General features: G+C 51.5%; 1 protein-coding gene across 4 annotated transcripts in view; it reads left to right on the forward strand.

Annotated features, from left to right (window-relative positions):
- Positions 1–21,946, forward strand: part of PRKCE (protein kinase C epsilon) — a 608,554-nt gene that overhangs the window by 475,399 nt on the left and 111,209 nt on the right. For all 4 annotated transcript variants that reach the window (XM_082641774.1, XM_082641775.1, XM_082641776.1 and 1 more), the window contains 3 exons: positions 2,718–2,856; positions 8,368–8,556; positions 12,409–12,555. In XM_082641774.1, coding sequence (XP_082497900.1) covers positions 2,718–2,856; positions 8,368–8,556; positions 12,409–12,555 — 475 coding nt within the window. The remainder of the gene's footprint in view (positions 1–2,717; positions 2,857–8,367; positions 8,557–12,408; positions 12,556–21,946) is intronic.

A 21,946-nucleotide genomic window follows, 5' to 3' on the forward strand; every position in this document is an offset into this window, starting at 1 on the left:
AAGTTCCAGTAGCGGCCTTTCTGGCCCCCAGGGGTCTTTCAAGCTGTGCTAATCTTTCCTGTTACAAAAGGAAAGGAACATAAATCACTAACTCTTCCTTGGGACTTGGTTTCCCATGGGGAGTTGGAGTTTAGATAAATACAGGCAGTGGAGGGGGACTCCAAGGAAGATGTCAGGCGTCATCGACAGGACAGTGGGAAGAAATGCTTTGGCCTGGGGCCTCCCTTCGCCACAGCAGAGGAGCAGCTGCTGCAAAACATGCTCGGCCCTGGTGGCCACCCTGGGCCTTCCGCAGGAGTGACCTCTCTCTCCAGGGAGCGGAGGGGCAGGGAGCCCAGGGACGGTGTGCACCTGGGCCAGGGCAGGCAGAGAAGAGCAGGAGGTGGGGAGAAACTAGGTGGTCCACCGTCTCTTGCTCTGAGTAGAAGCCCCCCCGAGCAGAAGGAAAGGCTGAGCCTGATGGGCCGGAAACACTGAGTCGCAATTTCCAGCACAAGGGCAAGGTTCGGGTTGGCTCAGAATCTTCTGAATCTATTCCATTCATACAAATGAGAATGAGTCCTTCCTATGACAACAAAGGCTTTAAAAGAGAGTGCTTGCGCGATGGCATGTGGGGTCTTTTATATATTTGGGGTTGGTGGCTGGCACTGAAAGTCATCCACCACTGAGAAGGCAGGAAGGTAGGGGAGTGTAGTGCACGGAGGCAGCGGTGCCAGCCTTCAGAGCCAGGGACCTGAGTTCAGGTCACAGTCCCACCAGCACCCTGTCACCTTACAGAAGTCACTTGCCCTCTTCCAGTCTCCCTGTGCCTGTTTCTGCCACCGTCGTGCAGAGTGTGCTCTTCCTCACTCTCAGGGTTGTTCAGAATACGAATGTGGTTTGTAGACTACCAGGTGCTTTCCACGGGTCGTGGTTACTATTAGCATGGGTGTTGCCATGGTGATCATGGTGGGCAAGGGTAGGTCTTGGAAAGGCACCTCTATAGACTGGAGAGCATGTAAGGGGCCCTAACTCAGCAGGGCCGTGGGTCAGCCTCTCAACCACTCAAACGTTTGCAGGACACCCGGCTCCCTCTCAGTTTCCTCGTGAAGGAAGCGGGTGTTAGGGTATCAAAGACCGGCTACTTTCACACACCTCATCACAGTAACCCTTCACGCCAGCACGTGGGGTTACAGACCAGCAAGATGACTGCACCAGGACCACACCCCAGTAGTGATTGCAACCCAGGCCGCCTGCACCCGAGTCATGTTCCCCTCACTGCTCCCCTACCCCAGCCAGAGCGGAGCCTTGACCACACATAGTGGCCAGGGTGGGGACTCGGGGAGCCCTGGTCCCAAGGGCTCAGGCGCACTCTTCTTTCTGTAGCTCCCAAGCATTTGCTTAGAGCAGCACATTTTATGTGCTTTCTCTTTTCTCAAGAAGTCCCAGCTGTATGAGGAAATGGGGCCACGGGTGCAAGACAGGCTGGCCTTAGAGTGTTTCCTGCCCCACCTTTGCACTCAGGCCTGGATTCCTGACGGTGGCCGGAGTTCAAGTCCATACGCCAGCAGGCTTGTGAGAAAGGCCCCTCTTGCTCTGTGTGCCGGGGAGTTGGCCTTCTTTGTGAGACCCCCCCACCCCAGAGTGACTGCTGAGAGAGACCCAGGGTGAGGACCTCCATCTAGATCTTTATATGGGACAGGTCTGGAATTTGCAGACTTGGTAGGGGAATTCTTATCCAGGACCCTAGATTCTATACGAGATCTTAGGGGAAACCCAAACTGTAAAATAGGCCATATGGAAGCTGCACTGGCTGAGGCCTGAGAACCACCCAGCTCTATGGGGCCTGGTTATTGCAACCAATGGGCCTTCCTTCCTGCACCCAGACCCTTCCCCTGCTTGGCCTGCTTGCCCCTAAGAGACTGATCTTGCAAATGCGTCGTGCGCACTTGTGCAGGCTGGGGCTTCAGTGACCCTCAGCCCCTCAGCGTGAAGTTCAGACCCCTCCTCCTGGCGTCTGGGCCCTTCGTGTTTTGTTTCAGCATGTCTGTCTTGCCTCACCATTTACTGGGACTCAGTTCTCTGGTCTCTTCACTGCCTTTTGCATGTACTGTGTTGGCCTTCCCCTCCCTCCCACCTTTTCTCTTCATGCTCTGTCCAGACCTTTCCACCTAGCCAAGCTTCTCTTGAGAGTCAGTTTCCTGGGAGCCCTCCCTGCCTGCGCCAGCCATCAGTGGTCTCCCTCCCCCCCTCCCCCCAAAACACAACAGCTCACATAGTGTCCTATAAAGTAGCACCTGGTTCTTATGTGGTTTATCTGCTTCATTGGTGCCAGTATGTGTCAGTCTTGTCCCACCACCTGATCCCCATGATTAACTGATAAAGGGAGGGGCATAAGTTCCTTCTTTCTCTCTTATCAAGATCTGAATAATATGAATTTCAGCATATAGTAGGGTTTCAATAAACAGCTGCCGACTTCTTTAAACCAAAGCCGTGTTAAGACATTCCTGAGGTTACAGAAGCTCCTCCCTCAGGCTGGAATGAATGGGGGGCACTTTTGGGGGTTGGCCATTGTGGGCAAGAGCCCTGGACTGGGGTTGGTGGTTGGTAGATCAAGCCTCCTTGAAGACTTTCCTTTCTGTAGCAGATTTCCCTGAGATGTGCACACCTCTCTACCTCAAAAAGGTCATACTGGGATGAGTGAAGCACTAACCATGTGGTTCTGGCCCATCTTATAGGGATTTGAAACTGGACAACATCCTTCTGGATGCAGAAGGTCATTGCAAGCTGGCCGACTTCGGAATGTGCAAGGAAGGGATTCTGAACGGCGTGACGACCACCACGTTCTGTGGGACCCCTGACTACATCGCTCCCGAGGTAGGACCGTGGGCGAAGGGCCACCTCCTCCTGTTGCCAGGCCTGAGGCCTGAGTCCATCCCCACATGCCAGGGTCATCCAGTGGTGCTGGGGGAGGCTCTGGAAAACCAGAATGGATTCCGGGGAGGAGGGAGAAAAGGCAAGGTGGAAGGCTTGCCGATTTCTCCATAAGGAAATGGTGGTGATGGGGAGATGATGGTGAACTGAGAGTGGCAGGCCATTCCCCAAAGCTGGCCAGGCCCTCACTGAGCATCCTCTCACCCCAGTCCAGAGCCACCAGCGAAACTAGGACCAAGAGACGTTTGTTGACTTGTATGATTGCTTTCATTTTTTAATAACCAGACTAAAGGAGAGCCATTGATAAAGGCAGTGATTAGCTTTATCAGCTATAATTTGCCTACAGTGAAGCCAAGAAGTAGTTGCCATTTCTAGTGCAGCAGTGATTCCGCATAGCAGGCACACAGGATTGAGCTGGAAGAGGAGAGTGCCTGGGCCTCATTTTAATAGAGATCAGAGACGTTCATGGTGAGCCTTTCATGGGAGTTGCTTGGGTGTTTTGTTCATCATAAAGTGTTTGTTTACCTTCAGTTTCTGCGGGTCAGTCTTGCCTAGACTGAGAGATATCTAGTGTGTTATGAGTCAGATTTAAGACACAGTCTGTCATAAATACTTAATAAAAATGGTCCTGGGCTTCCCTGGTGGCGCAGTGGTTGAAAGTCCACCTGCCGATGCAGGGGACGCGTGTTCGTGCCCCGGTCCGGGAAGATCCCACATGCCGCAGAGCGGCTGGACCCGTGAGCCATGGCTGCTGAGCCTGCGCGTCCGGAGCCTGTGCTCCACAACGGGAGAGGCCACAACAGTGAGAGGCCCGTGTACCACAAAAAAAAAAAAAAAAAAACTGGTCCTGAGTGTTCTGACACATGTGAGATGAGAAGGAAGTACCAATCCCCTTTAAGCATTGTCCATGGTGGGAGGGGTCAGCACAGCCAGATTTCATTTCCTTCCAGTGGGCATTGTTTGAGCACCTGCTAGACACAAAGTCATGTGGGGATGAAGAATTGACTAAGACCCTGGTGGCTCTCTTAAAATGACTTTGTGTCTAAAGAGAGTGACAGATAAGTAAACAATGAATTAACCAGAATAAATAGGTACACAACACAAGACGGTAACCTCAGGGATCGGGGTGGGGGAGGGTTTCTTAGAGCACCTGGTGGATGAATTGAGTTGTAGAGAATCAGCAGGATTTCCTTCGGTGGTATGGAGTGGGGAGCATTCCTGAAAACAGCAGGAAGGACTGGAGTGGGCGTGGGGCAGGCAAGGAGGCTCAGTATCCCTGGGCTCTGAATCCTTTAAGGCAGGGCTGTGTTTCTAATCTGGGTACTCCCAAACTCTGGCACACTAGTCAGTCTCTTAGTAATGGTTTGTTGAATGAATAAATGAATGAGAACTTATGATACTCCAACATGAGCAAAGACCAGGGGATGAGAACATTCTTGGCCATTTTAGAAAGGAAGATAGTGTGGCTAGAACAGAGGATTTCTTAGTGCTCTTAGTAATGAACAAGATTAAGAAAAAGGACCAAGGAAAGTGGCCTTTATTCTGTAGGATCCGTGGACCCACTGAGGGTTTCCCAGTAGAAGGAGGGTCATCATCAGACCTGTCCCAGAAAGAAGACAGGCAACAGCAGTGTAGATCAGAAGCCAGAGGGTCAGGGAAGGATGGTTGAGAGTCTTTCCACAACCCAGACAAGACACGGGGAGGCCTGAGGAGGGTCATAGAGTAAGGATGGTAATAGGTAAATTCTCACTGGAACCTCCATCTTCTAAAAGATCTGAAGAATAGAGATTTCAGTCTGTCTCTACTAGTATGTTCTCTTAGCAGGGACACTAGGAATTTAACCTCCAAGGAGAAATCATTGAAAGCAAGAGCTCTCGATTGAGACTTGCTTTTTCTACCACCTTCCTCATTCACTCTTTATCATCAGAATGCTTGGTTCTAGGTCCTCTGTGAATTGATGCCAGAGTCAAAGGGTTGACAGCCCAGTGTACTAGTCAAGGACCCAGCGCAAGATAAACATTCACTTTATGATGAACAAAACACCCACACAACTTTCACAAAAGGCAATCCCCTGGTGAAACTCACAATGAATAACTCTGGTCTCTGTTTAGAGTGGGCTCTAGACACTCTTCCTTGCCATTCTACACTTGTGCCAACTCTGCAGCATCGCCACTCCACTCGGAATGAAATCCCTGGTCTTACTGTAGGCAAATTACAGCTGATGAGGGTATCGCCACCTTTATCAAAGGGTCAATGGGAAGATTAAATGAAATTATGCCGCTAAAGCATTTAGCACAGTGCCTGGCCCACAGTAAGTGCTGGGTCAGTGGTGGCTCCGTCACAGTCATCGTGGTCGTTGGGTTGTGCAGTGGGGTGGGAAAAGCACAGTCCTGAGAGTTGAGATTCCAGGCCAGACTTAACCACTAATGCCCCCATGTGATCTTGACCAAGTGGCAAAATGTTTTTGACCCTCAGGTTCCTCATCTTTCAAATGGGAAAATAATTCCTGCCCTACCCACCTCATCAAGCTATTTTGAGAATCTAATGAGATTAGAGCATGGAAATGCTTCAGAAAGCATAAGCCTGTATTCAAACAGGAGGGGTTGTGAGACACCTGGCTAACCCCGAAACCAGAGACACGTTGTGAGGCATTAGCTCTGCCCTGGGGCTTTTCTTCCCACTGTGTGCCCTTGGCTGACCTCCATGCCCCCCCCTCCTTTCTCCATGCCCAGCCTCCACTCCCCATCAAATGGCGGCCAGCCCTGGGTAGTGCCTGGCATATCAGGCCCAATGCCTGCTCTTCTACCCTAGCTCTGACCCATCAAGGGGTTGGCTGCTGCACCAGGTGCCCTCCCATGGCATGTGAAGCCTTGCCCTTCTCACCAGCTCCATCCGTGACAAGGCGATTAGGAAACAGATAATTAGGGCCAAGCCTAAGGGGAATTTTAGAAAAGATGCCACCCAAAATAGGAAAGCTCTGGAGGGGCCTGAGGAAGGGTGGGCAGGGCTGCTCTGTGGTTTCCCCAGCGCCTTCCTGTCTGAGCACACACAGGGCCACCTGGAGGCCACCTCCCCACCACACCGAGGAGGCACAGAACCCAGCTGTGCCACTCCCCAAGGCTGGGGGGTGGCTTCCTTAGCACCAAGGCCCTCAGAGCCCAGGAGAGAAGGGGGCATGCCCAGGAAGATACACACAGTGGGCACACCTGGCAGCCAGTCTCCCTGAGTTTTGGAACTGGGCTGGTCACAGGGGTAGATTCAGAAAAATATAGAGCCCCTACCCTCTGGTGGCTTATGGATGCCCTGGGGAGACAGCTGACCGTGAAAAAAGTAGCTCAACTGCTGGTAATATGTGGAAAGTGCCTGCCAGATCTTAGGGCAAGGGTCTTAGGGTGTCAGAGGAGAGGAGAAAAGCTGGAGAAATCCAGGAAAGCTTTCTGGAGGAGATGGGTGATAACCATGACCTTGAAGGTGGTGCCACGGTGAGCCAGGCTGGGCTGCTGGGTCTTTCAAGGTTGAGGGAGTCTTGGGTTTTCGCTTTCCCTTTGCCTTTGGAACAGAGCAGAGTTACTGGCTCCTCAGTGGAGCCTGTAGCTCTGACCTTACAGATACCCTATGCTGACCACTGGGCTGAGACCAAAGGTCCTAACCAAGCAGCTTTACCAGCCCTAAATAATTTAAAGTTGGCTGCATTTGCTCACATTCCTTTTCATTCTAAATTCTGAGGAGTCCTAAAATGTGCATGTTTCTACTGTTTTCAAAATGCTTCTACCCATCTTTTGATTTAATCCCAAGCAATCTACAACCTCTAGAAGGGCATTTTGAGTAGACTCCAGTCTAGATACTTGGGTTCAGCCTCCTCTTCCATCTTGGAATCTGAGAACTGAGCTGGAGCCTTGTTCTGTAACAAGTTACCTGAGAAGTTACCTGCCTGGGGTGTCCTGCAAGCCGGAATGGACTTTGCCTATTTTGGGGGGAGTCCTCAAAATACACCCCCCTTGGGTACATGCACTCCAGCCGTGCTTCTCCACAGCCTTCACCTTTTGGAGTTCTTTATAGAATGACAGCGCTCAGAGCAGCCAGAGATGTCCTCCCACCCACCTGCCTGTTTCTGGTCAGTACCATGCCTAGTCCTGCTGTGACTGAGCATTATTTCTGCTCTGAGCCAAACACACATCAGTGACCTGCTACATTCTATATAAACGTGGACACCAAACCTTATAGAAGAAAAACTGGATTTAGTACCACCTTCTAATTATATAGAGCTTTGTATTTTGCAGTAGGTTTTCAAAATCTTCCACCTTAATTAATCTTGTGAGGTTAAGCTGAGAATCTGAGCCTCATCTGATAAATGAGCAAGTCAAGTGACTGACTTGAGATCACCCAGAAATCTAACGCCAAAATTGGAGTGAAACTGGATACAACCTGGTTGATCTTCCATCTCCTTCCAGCACATGGCCAGTGCTGAAGAAGAATTGGGATGGGGCAGTTAGTTGCTTTTCAAAAAGTTCTGCAGCTTCTTGACTCAGAGTAGAATTCCTCTTGTGCACTGACATTCTGATTCTGTTTGTAAAACTGCAGTCCTTACACACCATTCTGCAGGAAGCCGATGGTGTTGAGTATTCAGTATCATGTCATACGTGCATGTAACCTAAGTGACTTTGACTCCACACACTTGGTCAGAGGGAGAAAAGAGAGAGAGGCAGAGAACATAGATGAGAAAAATGGCCACCGTCAAAGATGAAATGCACCAGACACCCAAGGAGAGGATTTGATTCGAGCTCTTGGAATCGGGAGAATGTTTATGGAACACCTCAAATAAAAAGAAGGGGGTCTGGGGCGTTATAGAGGCAAGAAAACAAGGATTCATCAGTGAGCCGTAGGAAAGTCATGGGTCTTTTCTCAGAATATGCAAGTGCATAGTGGTCTTTTATGATTAGAACACAAATGGGTGGGGAGATTTATTAACTCTAGTTTCTTTTCCAAGAGCACAGGCCTCCGTAAATTCAGCACTGTCACCATTTAAAGAGGACTAAGATTCCACTCACCCTTCCACTCAGTGAGCCGTGCCCTGGGCTGAGCGTGCAATGGGAGACCCAAATTTGCTGCAAGCACTCACTCACCCCAATTTTAGTGTCAAAAATGTGCACAGCTTTTACATGGCCCTCAGTTCAAGTCAGGAACTTCATCTGGTGCTCGGGCAAAGAAGCAGTCTGTTCTCCCTGGAAGACAGACTGTGGGTATTGGTTTTTGAAAGTTTGGTTTTGGTGCCTCCCAAACTCAATTTTCACTCAACTTGCTGATTTAGAACCTAATTTTATGTAAGGCAGCTCCGCCCTACAGAGGAGCAAGCTGGAAATAGAGACGTGCGTCTTCCCACGGGCGCTTGTGGCGCAGGTTCAGCCACAGAGGGCAGCCTTCGGTGGACCCTGACGTTGCCCGTCTCCCAAACAGATCCTGCAGGAGTTGGAGTATGGCCCCTCAGTGGACTGGTGGGCCCTGGGGGTGCTGATGTATGAGATGATGGCTGGTCAGCCCCCCTTCGAGGCCGACAACGAGGACGATCTGTTTGAGTCCATCCTCCATGACGACGTGCTCTACCCGGTCTGGCTCAGCAAGGAGGCCGTCAGCATCCTGAAAGCTGTGAGTCACTGGCCCTCACCCACTTTCTGCTCCCCTGGCTTTCCCACCTCTCTCTCTCTCCCTGCCCACTCCTCCTTTCTCTCTCTCTGTCTCTCTGTCTCTCTGTCTCTCTGTCTCTCTCTCTGTCTCTCTCTCTCTCCCACCTCTGCTCACTGCTGAGCAGAGGGGCGGAGGGCAGTCACTGCTGGGAGCTCAAGCCCACTGCACCCGCTCCTGCCAGAAATGGGGTCTGGGACAAATTACTGTTCTTGTGGGAAAGGGCCACCACGTCTGTGTTTCCCGAGGAAGGCTCCATGCACCTGGGTCCTCCAGTGCTGTAGAGGGGCAGAGCCAACCCCTGCTGCACTGGGGTCACCCCTGCTGCTTGCACTCTGGGGCTGGACCCTCCTTCCTTACTTGCCACCCATGACCTGTCTTCCTCTGGGGCCTGCAGTGGGGGAGGGAAGGGAGGCATTGTGTACCTGTGTCCACGACAGCATCACTGATCAAAAAAGATGCGTCCACTCAAGATCCCTGTGGCCACGCTGGATTCAGATGTAATAGAGAGACTGCCCCCGCCCCCGCCAACAAATATAGTCCCTCACAGGTGACAGTGCTTAGTACTTGCTCAGCATACCCGTTGCTGCATTGTAAGACACTTGTACTGTGGCAAGTAAGTGAAGTCACCCGTCCCCCTTGGAATGCTGGGGGAGCTGAGGTGCATGGAAGGTAAGCAGACCAGCTTACCTGGGAAGGGTCACCCCGCTGGGCTGAGGCCGTGACAGCCCAGGAATCCTGACTTCCAGTCCTGGCTCCTTTCGCCCGTGAGAATGCCCCAAAGTTCAGAGTCGGCGTGCCTCAGTCACAGAATTTGCCATATCCAAATACCCGCTCTACTGTGATTTAGTTTCGTTTTTTCAATCAAGTCCCCAAATCTACCTAATTATATGTATTTTATAAAGAAATGTTATGTAACTATCATAAATGGAAAGAGTATCACTTGTCATAATTAATTAACATAAATTATCCCATGAAAATGGTAAAAATGACCTAAAATCATTTCGCAGGTATCTGGCAGGGGACATGTATCATATTTTGGAAAATGCCACAGCAGAACATGTTGCTTCTTTCTGCAGTTCATTTCTTCCTTCCTCTTCCCTTCTTTCCCTCCCCTCATTTCTTTCCTCCCTTCTGCATCTGTTTCTCTTTCTCTCCCTCCCTCCCTCCCTCCCCATTCACTGATTCAACGAAAGACCGTTTGTTGAGTGTTTCCAGTGTGCGGGGCATTGTGCTAGATGCTGAGTAAGCACTGGTGAGCGTAACAGCCGTCATCCCTGCCTTGTGGAGCTTGTGATCCGGCGGGAGAAGGTGGGCAATAAATAAAAAACACATCCATATGTGGTCACAATTGGGATAAGAGCAGTGAAGGAAGCAAACAGAGTATGCTCATTCACTCATTCATTTATTTAACACGTATTTATTGGGCATCTAGGATGTGCCAGACACTATACCAGGTGCTGGCTAAGGAAAAACCTGTAGCACCCGAGGCAGCCAGAACACCCCCAGCAGAGCTGGTCACTCACCCTGGGTCCTGAACACCAGCCTGACACACTTTCCTGTGAGCCCCTTGCTGGCACCCCAGGTGGGCCCTTTCATTATGGATGACCTAGCGCAATGGTCTTCAACTAAGGGTGATTTTGTCCCCCATCATCCCCCAGAGACATATGGCAACATCTGGAGATGTTTTTAGTTGTCACAACTTGGAGGGGAGGGGTGCTATTGGCATCTAGGGGGTAAAGCCCAGGGGTGCTGCTAAACATCCTGCACTGCACAGGACAACCCCCGAACAAAGAAGTATCCAGTCCAAAATGTCATTAGCACAGAGGTTGAGAAACTTTGACCTACAGAGATTCAGAAGAGGTCGTGCCTGTGTCAGCTGGTTGGTGAGGGTGAAGTCTCTGGGAAAAGAGAAGGGCCTCTGGCTCAGGGTCAGCTTCCTGAGACGCTAAAACCTGTATGTTTATCCGTAGCCCTGATACTTCCCCTCCCAGAAGTGAGAGGACAGGAAGAGCTGAGGAAGCAAGGAGAAGTCTTCCACTCCCTTGGCCTTGGAACACTTCACTTCCTCACATTGTCACCTGATTCTAGGGCCAGGCCAGGCTTTCCATGACTCTGGCCACTGATCTGTGTCTCTGAGGGCTGCTGCCTACATGCAGAACTCTCCGGAAGGCCGTTTGCACCAGAGGGTTATGCAGTGCCCAACCTGTGCAACAGTAGTGGCAGTCCTGCTGCCTTCCTCAGCACTGTGCCCTGAGGCCCAGCCTTCAACCCGCTGTTCACTCATCTCAGTGTACTGAGTGCACAGTGGGAGCCAGGCTCTGAGCCAGATGCTGGGAAGATAGAACTGATTCCTGTATCATAGAGCTTACCAAGGAGAAGAGATGTTTAGACAAATTATAGTTTAAATAAACAAGAAACATGGTGTCTTAGATGTCCACAGAGTGAATCTGGGGAGGCTTCACAGAGGAGGCGGCATTTTGACTGTTTCTTAGAGGATAGTTAGGGGCTAGAGAGGGGCCTTGGACCAGTCAAGTAAAGGATGCAGAAGGCGAGCGAGAGAGACTGGCTACAGACTGAATAGTGTGTGTGTGCCAAACTAAGGGGTATGGACTTTATCCTGTGGGCAGTAGGAACCAGGGGTGTGTAAGCAGGGGTGACCTCTGCCAGCTGTTCGATTAGAAGGATGAAGTGTTGGCACCATTCCTAAGCCCTCACTCTCTCGTCCATGGCTCCCCTGCCTTTCAGGGGTGCCAGACAGGAGGCAGGAGGAGGCTCCTACTGCCCAGGAGAACCTCCCCTGCTGATGAAGCTTAAAATGCTATCATTATAGATTTATCCCTTTGGATTATAATTTGTCCTCTTAGGTTCCTTTGTTTAAATCTAAACTTGCAGCCTTCACCGCATGAAATATAATACTCAGTCTCTGACACACATGCGCACACACACCCCTACCTTTATTCTGGGTGGCGATCAAGTATTTCCACCTGCCAGCACTGGTTTGTTTCAAGGTTATGTTACTATACATCTGCTCAATGAAATTAACATTTGCCATCAGGACTGACTCATTAAACAGGAATAATCATTTCACCTGGGTGTGTGAGGTCACAAGACACCGGCCAAAAAGTACAAAACACATCAATGTGTTTTTTACAGACAAGCATTGAGAAGCAGTAAGCCTTTCTTTTTCTTGTTTTTTATCTGTTAATCTATGTGGGGTTTTGTGCTAGAGATTACAAAGTCAAATTTTTTTAAAAAGTAGGAGGGCCTAGGTCCAGGAAGAGGAAAGAGGAGGAGGTGCCTTTGATAATTGACCTTAACGTGAATATCTGGTCTTGTTTCCTTCCCTCAAAAAGGACTGCTGACCTCTCAGTATGAGTTTATCAGACCTCAGTCTCCCTGACGAGAAGACTTGAGGATCTGAGGGGGAATCAGAGGGTTAGAAAGAGTCTGAGCTCCTCATCCTGACTTGATACCTTGCTGGCTGTTTGACCTTGGCCAAGTTAATTAACTTCTCTGCGCCTCAACTACCTCACTTATAAAGTAGGGATCATGATAGTACCTCAGAGGGTCACGCTGGATGAAATGAATCAATGCGTGTATAATGTAATACTATGTGTAGAACAGTGGCTGGCGCACAGTAAGTTCTGTGTAAGAATTAAAGAGCACCATGAGGGGCAGAGCCCCCGAAAGTGTAGAAAGTCGGCTTGGGAGGTGATGCTAAAGGTGTTGCCTCGGCTGAGTTCCGTCTTCCCCTCACAGCCTGTGCCTGCCAGGCCTTTGTCACTGATTCCATCTCTCTCCTCATCCCCGCAGTTCATGACCAAGAACCCTCACAAGCGCCTGGGCTGTGTGGCGGCACAGAACGGCGAGGATGCCATCAAGCAGCACCCGTTCTTCAAGGAGATCGACTGGCTGCTCCTGGAGCAGAAGAAGATCAAGCCGCCCTTCAAACCTCGAATTGTAAGTAGGCCCTGAGCTCGTTCCACGGCGCGGGCGGGCCTGGTTCCCATGCGCAGAGATGGGGGTCTGGGCACATTTTACAGCCAAGATGACAAGGGCAGAAGGTCGCCAAGAGGCCCCCTAAAAGAGAGTCTCCTTGGCCCTGGGAGTTTACTGTCGAAAACACATAACCGATAGCGGTAACCAAGGTGATGATTTATATGGGACACAGAAGAACCTTTTGTACTTTAATCAAATTTTATTTATCTTGATCAAAAATTATCGATGATACTGGTTTTCCATGTGTGGTAGCGTTATAAGGTTTCCTTATAGATAAGCTTTTGTTTTAATGAGTCAATTTAAAGAAAAATATTAAGTAACCAATTGTCACAGTCATTCTGTGGAGTGAGCACAGAGCGTGAAGCTGAGGCTCAGAGATGGCCATTTGAGGAAGACTGTCCCCCGGGCTGCCCATGGGTGCTGGCTCTATAAGATGCTGTTTCTTTAGGCCACATCTCTGCCCTCTCTGATCCACTCTCCCTTCTGCCTTCACTCCAGCCTCAGCACACACTCCTTCCAGGTTCTTGGGCCTGTTGTGCTCATGCCAGTCGGAGGAGGGTGCAATAAAGGGTGTTTGAAGCTCAGAGGTTGGAAAAAGGAATAGACCTGTCGATTCCGGGCTTAACTCAGAGACCGTGTCGTGGCGGTGACCTTCTGCTGGAAGGGGAGAGGGTCGGCGGTGCTCTCCTTAAAATTAGAGAGAGAGAATGGGTGTGGGTGTGCATGTGTGTGCATGTGTGTGTTTGTGTGTGAGGGGGGAAATTCTTCTCTCTGTTGGATCCTAGCCCAAGGAGGCAGTCATTTAGACTGAAACTTTGGGTAGCCAGCTGGGTAGCGTCCTGGGGGGCGAGGGAGGGTGTGTAACATAGGAAGTTATAGGGCAGAGCCCCAGAGTCGTGGGGCTGGGGTCTCGGGCAGGGAAGACCTGAGATTATCCAGTCGGCCCTCAGTCACCCCACATTCTGTCAGAGGACCCCTTCTTCCTCACTTCCAAGTACAGAAAAGACCCTCCTGTGCTTTGGGAATCATCAGAGAGGAAATCTACTGTATTCCAAGACATTTTCTGGGGGGCAGTGGTTGAGAGTGCGGTGCTTCTCAGAAATGTTTCACGTCGGAGGTAACTCTCAGCTGCAGGGTGTGGTCCGAGCCTCAGCCAGATGCAACCGTGGCAGGTGAACGGTCCCTGGACACTCAGTCCCGTCTCCATTCCTCGTTTGCTTCCTTCTTGGGTTTTTATGATTTTCACCGGCTGGCACACAGCCTGGAGCAGGCTAAATTCAGGCTTACCTTCTTTCTTTGTTAGCATCACCCACAGTTCTGGGGCCTGTCGTGCCAAAAGCCCGTGCTGTGGGCCTGGGACAGGGCTCACCGCGTGTGCCAGCCTGCCTGAAGGCCGCCCCACCCCATCCCGAGGGTCTCTGAAGGTGGCCTTTAAGGACAAGATGAGCTGACAAGGTTCCCCAGACAAAGTGAGGGGAAGCAGGAGACCAGAGGCCAGGCAGAGGAGGAGAAACTAAAGACTCAGATCTGAGGGTGAAATGTTATTTTAGGTTCAATCTAACTTAATCAACCCAAAGAAAATTGAGAAGTAGACCTGAGTAAGGAATCCAGGCCCAACAAACAGGAACCTGGGACGAGAGCAGGGACCAGTCGGCCAGTGCAGGTCTCCAAGATGACTTGGACTCCAGTCTAGACACCAGCTCAACAAAAGGACCGGACACTAGCCTTGTGGGGGGAGGGGGAGGACTGGAAGAGCAGCTTTCTCCCGGGGATGCAGCCTGGAGGGGACAAGCGCCAGGGGACCATCAGCAAGGTGTGTGAAGGGAAGAGGGGGCCTGGGTGGGGCAGAGGCAGACAGGGAGTCTTTGCCGAGAGGCCACAGGGAAGCAAGGAATCCGGGAAGCTCTTTGTGATAAAAGGTGCAAGGAAGCTCTAAAGGATGGATTCCCAGGGAAGGGTCTCTCACTGGGGTAGAATAGTGGCACATCATGACTCAGATCCAGCGGAGGTGATTCCTCTGAGATGGCCAAAGACCCGAGTAGCAGGAGCTCTTTCCAAAGCCCTAGCAATGCCAGGGGCTCCTCAGTGGGGCTTCCACCCTCCAGTCTGAACTCTGAGCCCAGTGAAAATGCAGACCTGAGCGGAGTGACACTTTGAGCAGTCCCTGGCTTCCCTGGAGTAAGGGGAGGGCAGGAAGGACAAGTGTGAGATTTCTGTGGACCTGCAGGATGGGCAAGGAACCAGACAGAGGAAGAGGGAGGAATGAAGCGTGAACCAGGAGGCCGAGCAGGTGACCCAGTCCGCTACCCTAGAGCTGCCCCTGGCCAGTGGTGAGGTGCTCCTGCGGTCAGCGGGTGACGGCCCCCCAGGAACCAGCAGTAGAAGCCCATCCTGTGGGTCAGGTGGGACTACCTCTCTACCTAGAGCACAAGGGCCCTGTGCTTCCCTTCCCAGGGCCTCTCGAGGGTCCCCAGCCTGGGACCAGAGGGCAGGACTCTGCTTGCTTCCTTCGCTGAAGGGCTCAAGTAGGCTTCCAGGTGCCGTCCAGGAGCTCCCACCAAGTTCAAAACTGTCTTAGCGTTCCTAAAGACTGAGCTCATCATTGCCTTGGAAATCATCCTCTGTGCATGTTCCTACTCGCCCCCCACAGACCTCCAGAGTCATCCTCAACACTGTTGGGGGTCAGGGGAGAGGGCGTTTATTGGGTTGGTTTGAATTCAGTTTGGAGGAGAGAATTAGAACATCCAAAGGAAGGGTAAGAAGGGAAACTTTGTGTGTATGTGTGTGTACAAGAGGTGTTTCTGGTCACATTTGGAGCTGAGTAATGTTGATCCTTACTGAGTCCTCGGCTATAGGTCATTCAAGAAGTATTCAGGTTATTTAGATCTCTGATCACAGCTATATCCTTGGGACTAGAGATTTCTCTCCAGAGAAATACTAAAATCGGAAAAGAAAAGGATAGTCTTCATCTAGTTAGCAGGTTGGAAAGGTGTCCCAAATCTGTCCCTTAAATGAAAACTCGTTTCTGAAAAATGTTCACGGCACCACCCTGAGTCATCTGTGGGCTTGTGTACAACAGAAACTGATTTTAAGTTGAATTAAAGCCCACTGCAGTGGCGGACATACTGTGTTTCTCATCTCTAAAAGCCCTGTAAGGCCAATGTGAAAACTCACACAGGCGTTTATAAGCCATCACCCCCTCTAACTAACCATCTCAGGACTCACCGCGGGGGTGTGGGACCTGCCTGGCTCAGATGCCAGTGGTGAGCACGGCTCTGTGCTCCAAAAGCAGGGTCAGCCTCACCCCCGGACAGAATAGATGGCCACACACGGGAGGTCATCGGAGAGACACTGGGAAGCTGGGGTATGTCTCCACAGAAGTCATCTTCTGTTCACGGGGCAGGGGGTTCCAACACCGGACAGGCTTCCCATTGGCTTCAGGTATCACATAACTTGAGGACACATCAGATGCCTTCCGAGGAGAGCAGCAGAAGAAAGGTTTTGTCGGAGGGAGGAAAGAAAACTGGTTTGGAGCCTGACATTGGGAACAAGTGGCCAAGATGGTGGGTCGTGAGCAGCCAGGGATGGTGTGAGTTTCTTAGATCTTAGGGACAGACTCCGAGTTAAAGGAAAGCCACTGTGAGAAGGAAGGGGACAAGTCTGTGAGCAAGCATCTCCAGCCTTGCACCTTGGTGGTGGCCTGGAGAAGACACTGGGCATGAGTTTTAGCAGCAAGGAAAGCGATGCACAGACTCCCCTATCTCATCAGGCTGAAGAGCCCCAGGGCGTTCGGTCGAAGTCCTGGGGCTCATGAGGGAACTCCAGGGCCTGTCTTGCTCCCTCCCCATGCCCCGCTTATGTCACACCAGGATACCACTAGTGCCCAGGATCCTGCTGAATAGCTCCTCTCCACTCCTCAACTGGCCCTACTGAATCTGAGCACCCTGGGGGGCATCCTGCCTGTCTGATTCAGGAAGGAGTTGGTTTTGTCTGGCTGGGGGGAGACTGGGTGAGGTCATGTCATCCAGTCTAGGAGTTATGAAGAGACAAGACGTAGTGGCCTATTTTCCACAGCTCCTGACCGCCCCCACCCCCCTGCACAGATGGAGCCCCTCCACAGCTGGTGGGCACAGCAAGCCTGCACTCTGCCCAGGTTGGCTCAGCTGGAGGCTGGGGTCCCTGGATCACCCCCACAGGGGCTGAGGATATGGCGGGAGAACAGCTCCCAGGCCTGGTTTCCATCCCCTCTGCAGGAAGCCTCGCCCCTCTAAAGATATCACCCAGGACACTGTCCAGATTCGTAGCTGGAATTTGGCCTCTGGGCAGGTTCCATCCCATACTTCAACTGGCTGCTGTCCCCTCCAGGCCTTTGCCTTCTTGAGATGTTTGCTGGGCTGAGACTTCTGCTCCCTGGCGCCTGAGCCTCCGTATCTAACCACTGCCCTGACTCGCCAGCTGTCAGTATTCCACCGGGTTTCCTGCCTTCAGCTTTTCATCCCTTTGCACTAACCCCACCCCAGGACATTTTTCAGTGGCTTTTGCTTCTGCGTGGAGATTTCCTTCTCATCTTTCCTCCCAGCTGTCTTATCTTGTATATTCTCCCTCCTCCATTTTCCTTTTTATGCTCCTCCTGTCCACCCTTTACCCACCCACATACTCGACTGATGTTGCACAAGCAATGTGCCATCAACACCAAACCAGAGACTTGGTGCCATCATGCGCTCAAATCAATTTTCTGGGGGTGGCTTGCTTCAGAGCAAGGGCATACAGCAGTGGACAGATGGGGGAATAGAAAAGCCAGCGAGGCTGGATCCATGGCCTTTGATGCTGGAAAAAGTCGCCAAGCGTAGACTTCACTGGTCTATCCTACTGGGGATTTGGTTCCAAAATGGCGGCATCATTTGCTGCCATTAAAAGTAGCCCATTTAGCTTTTGTGTTGCCATTGGGCTTGCCTTCCTTGGGGACCGTAGGGGAGAGAAGTGATGTGTTTGGTGTGGTTGAAGGGCATCATCCAACCTTGTAGATCTTGGAGGTATTTTGCTCACTCCTAGCTTCTCTCCTGCACACGCCTCCCCTGCCCCAAATGCATTAGGCTCTGAGATTATGGCTCCTGGGGCTTCGGCACTGGAATGGGGGGGAAGCCAGCAGAGGAGGGAGAGGTCTGCCTCCCCAGCAGCCTAGCTGTCCTCAGTGAAAGCCAAAGATAATGAGGGAAATGCCAGCCGAGTAAACTTCTCTTTGTGTACGTGTTCTCTCTTTTCAAGTTTGCTTCAGTGTGAATGTCCCTCTTTAAGGTAAGGCCTCCAGAGTGGGGAGTCTTTCCAGGTAGGTGAGCCCTCAGGCCGGGTGACACAGAGGCCCCTTTCAACCTCATGATCTGTTCCATCCAGCCATCCACGCTGCATGGCGGGACCCCCAAGGGAGGCCTTTCCTGCATGCTCCTGCATGACTGGGCTGTGCTGAGAGAAAACTGGGAAGTGGGCCTGAGACCCTCACACCCTCACCAACTCAGCGGCCGGAGGAGGAGCCCTGCTGAACAGGCAGCCCCTTCCCCTAAAGCCAGCCCACTGGCCCAGGGACCTCCTGAAAGCGTGAACCATGAAGACAGAGCCCCGGGGACCATGAGAGGCTGTCCTCATCTTCCACCTGGCAGAGCAGGAATGGGGCCCAGTCGGTCCCTGCAGACATGTGAGGACATCCCGCTGGCCTGTGTCCGTGCCAGAGTGAGAGCCCTTAGCCTCCGAGAGGCTGCAGGGTCCCGCCAAGAGCCAGGATGCTGGCCCGGGGCTGGAGGGCTTGGGAAAAGCCCAGGAACCTGTTCTTAGCAGTTGGCCCAGGTGATGGCATGGAAGAGTGGACAGGGCACTCGCTTTCACCCCAGAGAGACCTGGGTAGGAATAAAATTGCTGTCACAGGATAGTCGTGTGAACCTGGGAATTCACTTCCAGCCTCCTAGAGCCGCGACCTCCTTATGTGTAAAGTGGGGTTGAGAACACCCGCTCACGGAATTACTACAGGGTTAGTTTACAAACCTCAGATGTTTTGCATGCTCAGATTCTCAATAAATTTTAGTTCCTGTCTCTCCATTCATCACCCCCAACCCAGCCTGTTAAAGCCCCTCTCCCTCTTATCCCAAGATTCCAAGAATTAAGAGTTAAGGATTGCAGGAGGTGGTGTGGTATTTGGAGGCTGCGGTGTGGAATCAGATGCAGCCAGGTTCCGATTGGGGCTGTAGGATCTTGGGAAAGTCACCTCATCTCTCTGAGCCTCAGTCTGCTGAGCCATAGAATGGGGATGATAAAATCTACCACACTGGATTGCTGTGAGGAGAGGAAAAGCTAATGATGTGAGATGATTAGGAGAGCCCTTCATACACAGTGAGTGCTGGGGATGGCGTTGATGCTGATAGTGATGGAGACAGTGGGGGTCTAAGCTGATGGAGGCTGGTCTGGACAATATTTCTGTCCCAAAGGGGTGGAGGGGCTAGGAGTTCAGATGAGGGATGACACCCTGTGCTCAGGGGAGCAGCCATCCATTACAGGGCAGAAAGGCAGAGACTGGCAGAGAACACAGTTCAGGTTCTGCCCGAGAGCCTCCTGGGGCTTAATTCTGGCACAGCCACTGGTCTGAGCTGGGAGAGTACTAGAAAGGAGGCGCTGCAAGACAGTTACTCACCCCAGATGCCAATATTCCCAGTCCTTTGCCCCTTGGAAGGCCCCCAAGGTTCCCCAACTTTTATTCTGTGAACTTGCTCACCAGCTTTACTCTTCTTGCCTTTGGTCTCGGCAGTTTTTTTTTGTTTTTTTTTTAAATAAATTTATTTATTTATTTTTGGCTGTGTTGGGTCTTCGTTTCTGTGCGAGGGCTTTCTCTAGTTGCGGTGAGTGGGGGCCACTCTTCATCGCGGTGCGCGGGCCTCTCACTATCGCAGCCTCTTTTGTTGCGGAGCACAGGCTCCAGACGCGCAGGCTCAGTAGTTGTGGCTCACGGGCCCAGTTGCTCCGCGGCATGTGGGATCTTCCCAGACCAGGGCTCGAACCCGTGTCCCCTGCATTGGCAGGCAGATTCTCAACCACTGCGGCACTAGGGAAGCCCCTCGGCAGTGCTTCTGCTGAGCACAGCTGTGTGACTCTCAGTGCCCCAGCCCTGAAATGGTAGCAGTCACAGCTTCCCAAGTATTTCTAAGCTAAACAGCCTCAGTGGGGCGTCTTTGACTCTACACAAGAGATTTCTCCATCAGGGAATTCTGACTGCAGGAGCGTCCCTGTGGCCAAGGGCTGGAGGGCCCACCTGTGCTTCACTTTGGTCCTCTCAGCACCCACCCCAGGGGAGGGATCTGAGCCCTAGGCTGGGCATTTCCATAAGCTCCAAAGTTTTTATTTATGACTTAATAGCTGTGAGGTTGGGATTCGCCTTCATGGATTCACCAAACTAGTGTATATTGAATTTAATCTCCTCCCTGCCCCATGAACACTTAAGGTGACACACACATCCTACCTGGGAGCATGGGACCTACTAGGCTGTGCCTTATTGAAAGTGGGGAGAGCAGGAGCCGTCAGAGAAGGTTCTCGAGAGTTGCTGGATCTTGGCAGAGAAAGCCAGGAAGGGTTAGGAAGAGAGAACTACATGGGACAAGGCACGAAAGGGGAAAAGGGAAAGGCAGGATTCAGATCAGCTCTTCTTAATGGGTGTTTAGTGAGCATGTGCTCTGTGCTTTCTGGGAAGCCCTGGAGGGGGAGGTAAACATAGAAGAAAAGAATCCCCTACAAACACAGACACGTTCACGTTCCCGTCACTGTGTGACGTGAGGAACTTAGATGGCAGGAGATACTGAACACGAAATACTTGAAGAATACCAGGCAATGGGATAAAATTCAGGATTTGACTTTGGGAGGGGAGTCTTGAGGTTCGCCTGTCGAGGTTAGAGGACAGAACGGGAGAGATGGCACGAGGAAGATGGCCTCCCCAGTCAGGCCTCTGTGGGTCACAGGAGCCACTTCCCACCCGAGGTCTCATAGAAGATCTTGTCCAGGAGGGCCACGTAGCTGGATGAGCAGTGCCCTCCTGCCTGTCTCTGCAGAGAAGGCTACAGGGTGGTCCTGCAGCCGGGGGGGGCGGGCGGTGAGGCATAGCGATCAGAGGCTGGATAATGTGTGTCAAAGTAAAAGCAGATAGAATCTCAAGCTTTTCCCATGGAGGGACTCCGTCCTCCAGCCCTCAAGCCAGCATTTGCTCTTTGAAGGGTGTAGGCACCAAGGGACATTTTGCCAGCTGACAGGGTTCCCCCGTCCACACCAGCCTACAAGTCCAGGACCTTGAATCTCCAGGGCTGCATCTGTCATAGCGGAGGGAAGCTCTTGGAAACCCAGTTTTGCATCTCGGGGCATCAGTGCCCTGTTTGCTCCCCATTGTTTGTGCTGGGATAAGGGGTGATAACAGAATTGGATTTGGCCTCAGCTTGATGCTCAAACGTTATTCTAGAGTTCCAGGGTCTAGCAAACACACATTGGGTTTGTGAAGCTTCATTAAGGTTGTTCATCAACCTCAGTCTCTTCAAAGAGAGAAGACCTGGCTCACAGGCCTGCATCTTTTCAAGCCTGCATGTTATTCGGGCTCCTCCTTTCTGAGACCTACTCCACCCCCAAAGGGGTTTTCTTGAGCACAGAGCTTGGATGTCAGTGGAGTATTTCAGGTGTGTGAGCCCAGCTAGGTGTGGAGGAGGGTCCAGAATGATGGGGACAGTGAAATAAGATCATTGCCTGAAGTAGGGAGATGAGGAGATAAGACTGGAGTGGGGATTGTCAGCTGAGATGACTTAGAAAATAAACCAGACCTTGACTGGGAGCTTCAGCCGCTCCTTCCTTCTCCCCGCAAGCAACTGGCACCTCCCCTAGTGTTGGAAACGACAGGACTGATGGTCCTCCCGGGGAGGTGTGGCAGATTCAGGCTACAGGTACCCAGGTACCTAGGATGTGGGTGTTCCACTGAATGATCCAGAATACCCTCCCCCCAAAACAGGAGATTTCAGAACTTAGCCCCGACTCTGTATCACAGGCAGTGAGCTAAGAGGAAAACACTGGAAGGGGCTGGGTCCAGGTCCCTGCTGTGAGAGTCTGTGAAAACCTGAACAAGGCACCGAATCTCTCTGCTCCTTCCCTGTAAAGTGAAGGACTTGCATTGTCCCTAAGGTTTCTCCCAGCCCCAGGTACTCTGTGTAAATGTGCTCCACGAGGGCAGGGATGTGTGCAGGTTTTGAATCAACTTTATAATAATAACATTTACAGAGCTGAAAAGTTACCTGTTTAAAGTGTCCTTTTTTTTTTCTTTTCTTTTCTTTTTTTTTTGTGGTAC

The sequence above is a fragment of the Mesoplodon mirus genome (genome assembly GCF_964341445.2).
Source record: "Mesoplodon mirus genome assembly, chromosome: 14".
Classification (NCBI taxonomy): domain Eukaryota; kingdom Metazoa; phylum Chordata; class Mammalia; order Artiodactyla; family Ziphiidae; genus Mesoplodon; species Mesoplodon mirus.